Source organism: Neltuma alba, unplaced genomic scaffold (genome assembly GCF_004799145.2).
Source record: "Neltuma alba isolate B1F8T4 unplaced genomic scaffold, ASM479914v2 tig00001082_pilon, whole genome shotgun sequence".
Classification (NCBI taxonomy): Eukaryota; Viridiplantae; Streptophyta; class Magnoliopsida; order Fabales; family Fabaceae; genus Neltuma; species Neltuma alba.
In genome coordinates this window covers 27,115-37,111 of record NW_021632319.1, presented here as the reverse complement: position 1 = coordinate 37,111, position 9,997 = coordinate 27,115, and the positions used below count along the sequence as shown (strand labels likewise).

General features: G+C 34.4%; 1 protein-coding gene across 1 annotated transcript; it reads right to left on the bottom strand.

Moving 5' to 3' along the window:
* Nucleotides 1-312: 312 nt before the first annotated feature.
* Nucleotides 313-9,257, bottom strand: LOC114750374 (uncharacterized). The gene is made up of 6 exons (XM_028938971.1): nucleotides 9,191-9,257; nucleotides 7,752-7,889; nucleotides 7,545-7,634; nucleotides 5,122-5,271; nucleotides 2,188-3,773; nucleotides 313-1,255 (listed from the first exon to the last, which is right to left on the bottom strand). The coding sequence occupies exons 2-6, from the start codon at nucleotides 7,845-7,847 to the stop codon at nucleotides 313-315; spliced, it is 2,865 nt and encodes a 954-aa protein (XP_028794804.1). The 5' UTR covers nucleotides 7,848-7,889; nucleotides 9,191-9,257.
* Between the last annotated feature and the right edge of the window lie 740 nt (nucleotides 9,258-9,997).

Below are 9,997 nucleotides of genomic sequence, written 5' to 3'. Positions count from 1 at the left end.
AGGCTAATTACCGGTTCTTGTACGTACACTTACGTTTGAAAAGCACAGTCAAACACAGGCGAGATTTTGAAAAATGTGTGCGCGGATCTCAGGGGTCTTCACAGTTCACACTAAGCAGGAGTACTGTCCAAAAACATTGCCAACGACCAGATCTTGTATTTACGTTCACATTTGAAAACACACACACAAACACAGAAGATTTTGAAAAATGAAGATAAAATATGCAAGGGTACAAGTAAAAAGGAGACGGAATTTTACTGGTAAGGATCCCTATTGAGATTTTTATACAACTGAAACATTGGCTAATCAGCTTTAGGAGAAGTGCTCTGAACCAAGGGATGAACATAACTCTCTGTTGCCAGCCAATTCCCCAAAGTGAGTAACTACATTCTCCAGTTGAGCAAACTGAGTCAAGAACTTGACATGAAGTTCATTGTTCCCAAACTGATTCTGATCCCACTGGGAAAGACCATCCCCAATAATCTTCAAACCACTCTTAAGCAATTCCACACCTTTGATAATCCCATCACGAAGTTTCCTTTTCTTATTGGAACAGTTATTATGATCATCATCAACTTCCATGCTCACACATTTTACTTCTGCTTCAGCTATGTTGGGTATTTTATGGACCATTTGCTTCAGAACCCGGCCATCTCTTGCAAGCAGCTCAAGTTGTTCAGTGTTTGGTGCAGTTGAGAGAAGAGCCATTTCCTTGTTAAGAAATGCCTTGATCTCCTCGGTAAATCTATCTTGGTCTGATTCTGCTCCTGAAACTAGATCATATGAAAGGGCTGCATCGGGTGGAACGAATCTCCATAGCTTGTTGTACTTGGTATGCATGGCGAAATATCCGAATGCTGTTAATGCCAAATGAATGAAGGCCCAGTGCTTCTCTTTCAAAAGCATGTGAAACAGGTTCAGAACAGCACAGTTCTTTGAATCATCATCATCAATCTCTGACAATTCTGTGTGTATTAGTCCTGCCATGAATTGAGCCAAATGTGGTTTGCATTTGTGCAAGCAGCCATCAGATGCTGTTGGCCCTGAGACAAAGGTATTTTCAATCTCCAAGATGGCTTCTTCAATACCATTTGATGAGTACAGATGTCTCAAATTTGAGATCATCTGCAGGAGTTCACCCAAAAGGGTAAGACAATGGTCCTTAATTACTTTGTCCTCAGAACCTTTAAAATTACGAGTAACTGACACCAAAAGCTTCAAGGTCCTTGGATCAATATAAGGTATAGAGGTCTGGCTGCAGGAAAAAGATAAGAATAGTTAGCCCTGACATGGATTAAGTTTTGTTCATTAATTTGCAAAAAAAAAAAAAAAAAAAAAAAAAAAAAAAATAGAGAAATTAATTCCGTTGGTAAAATATTCAAATCAGATCGAATAAATCATGGGAGCTCAAAATTCAGAACGCTAATTTTGCTATGCAATATTCAACGCTTTTCACAAACGTACATTGAATAAAATTCTGTCAACACTAAACAGGAGTCTTGTGTCCATCTGTGTGTACGTCTAATGGGTATTCATAGGTTCGTTTAGGTTTGATTGGATTAAAACAAAACTAAACCATAACAACTGGTTTAAGGACATAGCTGACCTAATTCTACAGTCTAGAAATCAAATTGGTTTGATTTTTGATGAGTTTGGCTAAGTTTGGATTGCTTTCAGAAATGCTCAATGTAATTTTTGTGAAAATATTTGTAGGCAGAGTAAATTTGAATGTATATTCACTTTTTAAAATAAAAATAGTTACTGATGGAATTATTGTGTTCTGCAAAATATAATTTTACCGAAGAAAAAATTTTAAATCTTATTCCCAAAGCATACAACTAAATTAAAAAAGTTTTTGAACAAGATTGGACCGAAGCTTGGCAATGGATTAGGCCAGAGAAAAATTAATTATAAAAAAATTATTCCCCAGGGTGTACCAAACCAATAACCACATTGATTGAATCAGTTTCCAAAGGCTCGAAATCAATCACACTTAATTCTTTGCAAGTTTTGGTCGGTTTGGTTACATTGATTCAGTTAAATTTTGAACAACCCCTAATTATGTCCTATGAAAATACCATTAATGAAACGGTCAACACAAATTGATAGCAGATATGGTAAGCCAGTAATTTTAGCCAAAATCAGTAAATCACAGTGGAAAAAATATCCTCAAAACAAAGTACTTACAATGATTGCAAAGAAGCAGATAGAATAGAGACTGGAATGCCACATAGACCAGAAATGCTTGTCTTCAATGATGCTTCATCAAAGCTGTCTATGAACTCGAAATAGTCTGATATGACTCTTTGAATGGCAGTATTTCTCAACTTATCTGATAATGAATCCAATGGAAAACCTTCAATGAACAGGGCCAAACATAAAATTGACGACAAATGAGTTGTGGCATCTTCAACAAGTGACATATAGACCTGATTAACCATTGGTTTTGCACCATACGTTAGCAAAAAGCATATTGATCTTGCCAATATTCGGAATGAAGAATTAGGAAGGGCAACAGATTCTGAGGATGCCAGAAGCTTAAGTAACGAACACAGTTTGCTAATCATGCTATATGCCAAGTCTGTTTCTGCATGTCGCAGCATAAAGCACCAGCATTCCATCACTATCTCCCAGCAAAGAGAGTGAGGATGAAAGAAATTCTCAAGTAAAAATGACTCCATATCCCCCCAAGCAGCGGTTGAAGAGACCACAATCATGAAGGTTTTGACTGCATGCAAGAGAGAAGTAAACAGCGGTTGCCAAACCAGCTGGATTGTATTCCCAGACCCACGCAATAAAGGGAGTTTTAAAAACAGTACGTTAGAATATACATCTTCTTCAACTAAAATATCAAGAAACCGTTGAAGTTTGTGTGCAAGTCCTAATTTTAGGCCTTCATCAAATTCTAGAGAACATCTCAGGAAATTAATAAACAAAGCAACTCGAGCTGTCATTAGTATTCTTTCTCCGTTCATATCTTCACATCTAAGGTCAAAGATCTCATTCGTAGATGTTAAGCTACAATTAGCTAAGGTCGAAGCATCAAGAGTAGAATAAGAATCCCCTTCATTAGTGAACAACCACTCCAGTACTTCAGACTTCTGTTCAAATTTCAGTTCATCAGAATTTAGCAAAGACATTGCCAGATCCATGCTTGTTTGCTCCAAAAGCTCAGTAGTCACTGTACATACACTTTCCAGAAAGATTTCATTGCTCGTTGCAATCTTTAAAGTTGTGATCTTGATGACGCAGAGCATAATGTCTCTGTATACTGCATAGGCTTGATGAGGATACAGTGAGGCGATTTTTACTGCGTTAATTAGATAAAATTTCACTGGCACCAGAATCCTTTTAGCTTCAGTTTTAGAAACAGTATCCTTGGGTGAAGACCAAGCCACAGCCGCGCATTTCAGAGGCTCAGTTACCAACGCAATTAAACCTACCAGTACATTTGCTATGCTTACTATTTCTGCTAAATATTTATGACCAATTTGAAGCAAAGAGACTACACCTTTCCATGTCACATTAAGAATGTTAACTGAATTGCCCCCATCATTAGCAGCAAGGACACCAATCTGAGATAACTTTTCTATTGCACATCTTGTTATGTTGATAACATGGACCATTTTGTTATTATCCTTGTCAAGGTTCAATAGCTTTACATCATAGGTATCCGAGTTTACTGATTCAGAAAGTGCCTTGCATAGTTTTATGACAGCATCAATCATCATGTGTGCAACCTTCAATATTTCTGATCCAAACGATTGAAGTTTCTGCTTAGGAACAGACAGTAAAATATCCTTAACAATAGATGCTAGATCGTGGGACAAATATGAATAAGATTAAACAGAAGAACGGATTTCCCTCAATCCTCACTATTCCCAGAGTGAACATTAGACAGCCAATTTCTATCTGATGATTTACAAGAGAATTTCTTTTTCTCTCCGATCAGTGAGAACTTTGGACAAAATTTTACAAGTTCATAACAAAATCATAACTAAATAATCAACTATATCTTCTTTAACACAAAAATCTACAAGAAAAATTTATTAGCCTTTAAAAACAAAAAAGAAAGATATCAATAAGAAATGGTCACTATTATGATGGAATGAATAGCTCACTCCATTTGCTAAATAAGCAGGGATTAATTTCTAGCATCTTAAAGGTTGAAACATCTGATTTCGTATGCAACATCTTTTTTTCTTTATTTAATAAAACTCTTGATATCATCAATAAAAATATAAATAAAGCTCTGACATTCAGTTTATGTTCATGTTTCACTTTTAGACACTCAATTTAAAGTTGAACGATTTGAAGAAAATCCATTGCTTTGTTATGACTGCATGAACCTAAAACTAAATCTATAGTCTATGATTTCATAATTTAATCAGTATAAACCTGGGAATAAAAAACACTTCCATACTTAAATCGTGGATTTTGCTTTTGATAGAACAACACTTCCATACTTAAATCGTGGATAGCCTTCTTTATCATCTATATTGTCTTTTCGAGTTGGAGATAGCACTGCATTTCGGTTTTGAGAGGGCTTGGATTGGAGACACTTTCTCTAAAACTTTCCCACATCTATATCAGTTATCTTCTCAGTAAAATGCCCCCATCTCTGAATTTCTTAATCAGTCAAGGAAATAATGATATGTGAATAATAGTTGAGGCTGTTAGTTCTAGTCGCTTAATTCACTTAGCAAGGGTTGTATGGTCTATAAATGTAGCATAAAGTGGTGAATTTTTTTCTTCTTTTTTTTTTTTTGTTTTTTTTTTTGGGGGGGGGGGGGGTTTCTGTTATTTAATGTTAGCTCTATTCGTTCTGTTCTTTTCAAATTATGTTTCTTCACAAATTTTCAGTTTGCTATAAGTCTCATTGATGCAGTTAACTCTGGCCATCAAAAAATGATAGAATTATCAATGATCTTACTTTTTTTCTCGGAAATTCATGTAATGTGATGTTTCTTTTCCATCTATTATAAGGAATTAGAGTTCAGATTATTCAGAATTTCATACATTTAAATACCTTCTACTCATTCTATTTGATTTATAAGAAACTATTCAGACATTTGACGTGTTCTGTGTCACTAGATATATATACAGAGAAAACTATCTTACCTTAACATCTGATATGGAAGCTTTTGCTAAACTTAAAGCTTCCAAAACGAAGTTGGCAACAGCATCCATCAATACCCTGTCATCAAATACTGGAAATTTCATCAAGGCCAAGAAAGTTGATGCAGAAAACCTCATAGCCTCCAGAAGCAGCTGCACAATATAAATAAACTACCTCAAGTAAAAATTGATGTCAATAAGACAATCAGCAAGTGAAATTTTCAATAATACATGAAAACTGAAAATTCGGTCAAACTGAATGATGCACATTTTTGTTTTGTTACTGGAGGTCCAATCACTTGCACTAAACAAATCACAATGCATGAGACAAGCAACTGTGGACAAGTTTTATGCTTGCCACTATTCCACAGCTAGCTACCACTCATTGTTTTACATTTCTTCAAGAAACTAAGTCATACCATCTCTGCAATTTGCATTTGTGGGAGGCACACATGACAACTAATGATGTAATTTTTCTTCCTTTTTCCCCAGATGAACAATAAAAAGAGGTAATTGTTACCATCCAATTAATCGCCTATAATTATTAAAGGACAGCAACGCTGGCCCCAGTGAAAATGACGCAATACATGAGTTAAGAATTAGTGTCCTGAACGTAGAGCCATGTCCAATACCAAATGAATAATTAGAGTTTCCACTGTCCTATGTCATAATATTATCGTACTATAAGAACCCTCTTATATGGATCAAGTGCTAACAATTTTATTTAATCAGATCCCAAGAGGTAAGCTTACAAATAAATAAATAAATAAATAAACACAAGTTATACTAACAGCAGCAAAAAAAATAGCAACAGAGATGCAATATAAAAGACCTTAATTAATAATAATCATGTAAGGAATAAAAAATGAAAGGATTAAAAGCAACATCGACATATAATAGCAAGCCAAACAGCTCTCTTAGCAAGTGACCTTAAACATGAATAGTGTGCAGTTTTGTGTGTAATTTGGGACCTTGATTTTGAAGAAAAACAAAAGTAAATTAATGACTTTAGTGCTAATCGTTGTGCTTTGATGGAGTGTAGGCCCAAACTGCCATAAATGGCAAGTTCAGCTTGGCAAAACGGGAGCCCATTTTGATTCAGGCCTTTTCAACTGGCTCCCGCCATGATGGGCTAGCCTGCTTTGTTTAATAAATTTTTCTTTCAAATTTTATAAAAAAGAATTTATTATTTTGCACTTAATTTAAACATAGCCTTATTTTATGTTAGTAACTTGGTTGTATGCTTGATTTCTAATATTCACTAATGATTCATCATGTTTATATTAATATAATAATTATGTAAAAGAGTGGTGGTAAAAAACATAATTATATAAAATAGATTATATGTTTATTTGTAAGTTCTGGGAAGAGTTTAATTATGTAGGTTCATGAAAATACAGAAACAAATTGAATTTCGTCTGTAAAAGTTTATGACTTAATTTTAAAAATTAAAATAAAATATTTTGAAATATTAAAAAAAAAAAAAAAGAGGGGGGGGTTCAACCCATCTTAAGCAGGCTTGGGTTGGCAAAATGCCAACCTGCCAGAGCGTTGGCTTTTCCAGCCTGCTTCACCACCTCAACAAATAGAAAGGACTACTTAAGAGTAGGTAGCAAACTTTGAGGAGCTATGTAAACAAGCTGTGCAAGTGACTAAGGGGCTGGAAAAATGCTAAGAGAGTCACTCATGGGAAGCCGGCTGAAAACTTCTGGCAGATGTAATCATAGATGTTGTTGAAGGGATCACTAACTGCTAAAGTTCTTGACTTGATGATATTAAAAACCAAACTACTGAATCATGATTTTTTTGGACAGCAAACTACTGAATCATGATTTTTTTTGGACAACAAACTACTGAATCATGATTTAGTACAGGTGTGCAGCAATATGAGATTTTAGGTTTGGATTTGTTTTTAATGGGGTTTTATTTGTAACAAGGTATAATAAGAGTGTTATGTCTAAGATTATATTTTCTTTCGGTGACATGAGATTAGAATTTTGCAATGCTTACTACTATGCTAGCCTTGTCTAGTTGTACTTCTCTTGTAAATACTCGTTGACATGATAAGTCTTGTCTCCTTTTCTACCCTCTTGATATTTCAAATGTCATTTTTTATGGTCACTTGAGTAATTGCTTGCCACACTTACCAACATTGATGATGATTGAAATAAATTCTTGTGGCATATTATGGCATTAATTGAAGATAGGATATTTAATTCATGTTCATGTACACTTTCCCAACACTCAAGAGCTAATGATGCATCAATATTATCTGTTTCAGATTCTCGCATTCATTTCCATATTTGTGACTAAAAATACCCTACACGGAAGGAACATGTCGAGTGCTCAGCAGAAATAAGGAAAATTTTAACGAATTAAAACCATGAAAACTCATTATGCCTCAGTTGGTGACATATAACTCATACCTGATAAAATACAGAGACATGTTCCTCTTCCTGAGATTCTTGGTTTGACAAAAGAGTCATTTTTAGATGCTTACTGCACCAAGCGTTTGCCTGATAGAAGAATGCATTGCGAAGAAATATTTTACCATACAGCTAGAAATTGACACGTGCGATCATATGGATCTGGATTAAAGATCAAATACAAAGAACAGATGAAAGCCTATGTACCTTAATTCCAAGGTTGAGAATCTTCAATATGCTGCTGCTATGAAGGTCAAACTCAACATACTTCAACGCCAATTGAATAATACTTCTGTTTAGCATGCACTGTGTGACATCCAAACACGTAAAATCTTCCCAAAATGCCTAGCTTGTAGTTAAGGTGGAAGCAAAAAGCACACATTTGAAATAGCATTGAAATAGTATGCTAATAATAAATATAGGTCACCAAAGGTTGACAAGGATAAAAAAAGATGTGAGATTTGATTTCACAGTATTGCCATAAATTTGATCTTTATTCTTTCCAAGCACAAGCATTTCTACCAACAAATTTTACAGAGCATTTGAAAGGGAAAACAGTAACCTGCTAATGTTGTTAACCTAAAATGGTCAAATACTACTTCAATCTTCAATTTCTTAAATGTGAAGCAAGGTATCATAATTAAAGTTGCAATCCAATTTGCTGTTATTATGTTTATATCAAAACTTATTTTTTATTATATACAGACACACATACAAACTTTCATCATTTCATAGTAATGCAGAATAAAGGAAATGCCCAGCAGATTCGCTTATAAAATGACACTTTACACTTATAGCATTGCCTTTAATTCACTGACCTTGTTTTCAATCAACCATCTCCTAAATCATATAAACTAAAGCAATTTGTGATCATTTCAAATCAAATCACAAAACGGGTTAGAAAAATAATAAAGACATTAAATTCAGGAAGATATACTAGAACTTTGAGTTGTTGCAGCATTCCAGCATAAACATTTATTCATCCAATGAGTTGGAACTTGGATATTTCTCCCCGAATTTCAAGGACACCTTAGGATAACCAAATTCCATCCGGTGATACACTTAAAAAACTCACACATCTAGGAAGACTCTTTGCTCTGATTAAAAATATCATCATTCCATGTAATTTTAAAACTAAAAATACTGTAAATTATTTATGCATTTTGATTTGCCAGAAAAAGTCATTCACATTAATACATACAACATGAGGAGAAAATAGGGCTTGGAAGCTGCTAGTTCAAAATCATGTTAAATTTAAGATTCTAACTCTTAGCCAAGCTAAGACGCTTTATTAGTCAAGACAAACATTAGTTCTTACATGTTGCCTGCATTCATTCAGATGTTTTCTAAATCAATATCATTTAAATTTCAAATTAGGAACAAGAGGCAGGACATAAGAATTTAACAAGCACATGAGACACAAATAACAGAAAAAACTACAAGTGATCAAGCGCAAAGTCTACAACTGGTTTAGGCAAGCCTTACATTATATTTGTGTAAAAGTATCAATGGCGGGTCTCAAAAGGGAACTCGAAAAGACCTTACACAATAAATATTGTTCAGTTGGAAATCACAGAAATCAATTCCAATGGACAGATGTAAGCATCCATCTTCAGCGAGCAAAAGATAGCTAATGTCAAGGATACTATGAGGCAGTCCACAAGTGAAGTAAAGTTGGATATATCCTTGAAATCTAAATTTCCAAGCTCGGTAAATAGCTGAACTCGATTCTCAACGATCTGTGTCCATGTGTCACCCAAAAAAAAAAAAAAAAATGTAATCAAAAACTAATAATGCTAGAAGGATTTACAAGAAATCCAATGTAAAATATCACAATATTGGCTAAAACCAGGATATTTTGTCGTAGCACTAACCAAGACATAAATTACCATAAGGGTGGCAATCTGGAAACAAAATAGCTTCAGACTCGGACATTTACAGCAATATCAAATATACATAGAACGAGAATGCTAAACATTGCGCATAGCTCATTTCTTTCAATAATCAATTTCTGGATTCATAGTAAAGGATAGGTTTCTTGGTTTCTTATCAATAAAAATCTCAATATCAATGGTTTTCTCTGAAACTTGACACTTCCAACCAAAAAATAATAATAATAATAATAATAATAATAATAATAATAATAATAATAATATACCCACTGTAACCCTAACATCATAACCACAATCAACGGGACTAAATAAAGATTTCTATTAATGAAACAACTAAGGCCACAGTTGGAGCATTATACCACAAGAACATGCAATTCAGAGTTGGATCAAAAGAGGGGGGAAACAACAGATGCATTCCAACGCATGGTTCTAGAAAATCCAAGGTTTGACAAGAAATAGTTATCGGAATGAAGTAAATAGCTAAAGTAAGCTTGCCTCAGAGGATCTAATGGCTCCTAAGATCCTCAGCAAATCGTTGTCGGAGCTACTTTCCTCCATTTT

Excerpts from the sequence above, each read along its gene's own strand:
- LOC114750374 (XM_028938971.1), bottom strand. The coding sequence starts at position 7,847 with ATGCTAAACAGAAGTATTATTCAATTGGCGTTGAAGTATGTTGAGTTT. Across the intron at positions 5,272-7,544 it reads ATGTCTCTGTATTTTATCAG|CTGCTTCTGGAGGCTATGAG; the intron begins GTATGAGTTATA and ends TATATTGTGCAG. Across the intron at positions 1,256-2,187 it reads TCTGCTTCTTTGCAATCATT|CCAGACCTCTATACCTTATA; the intron begins GTAAGTACTTTG and ends TTTTTCCTGCAG.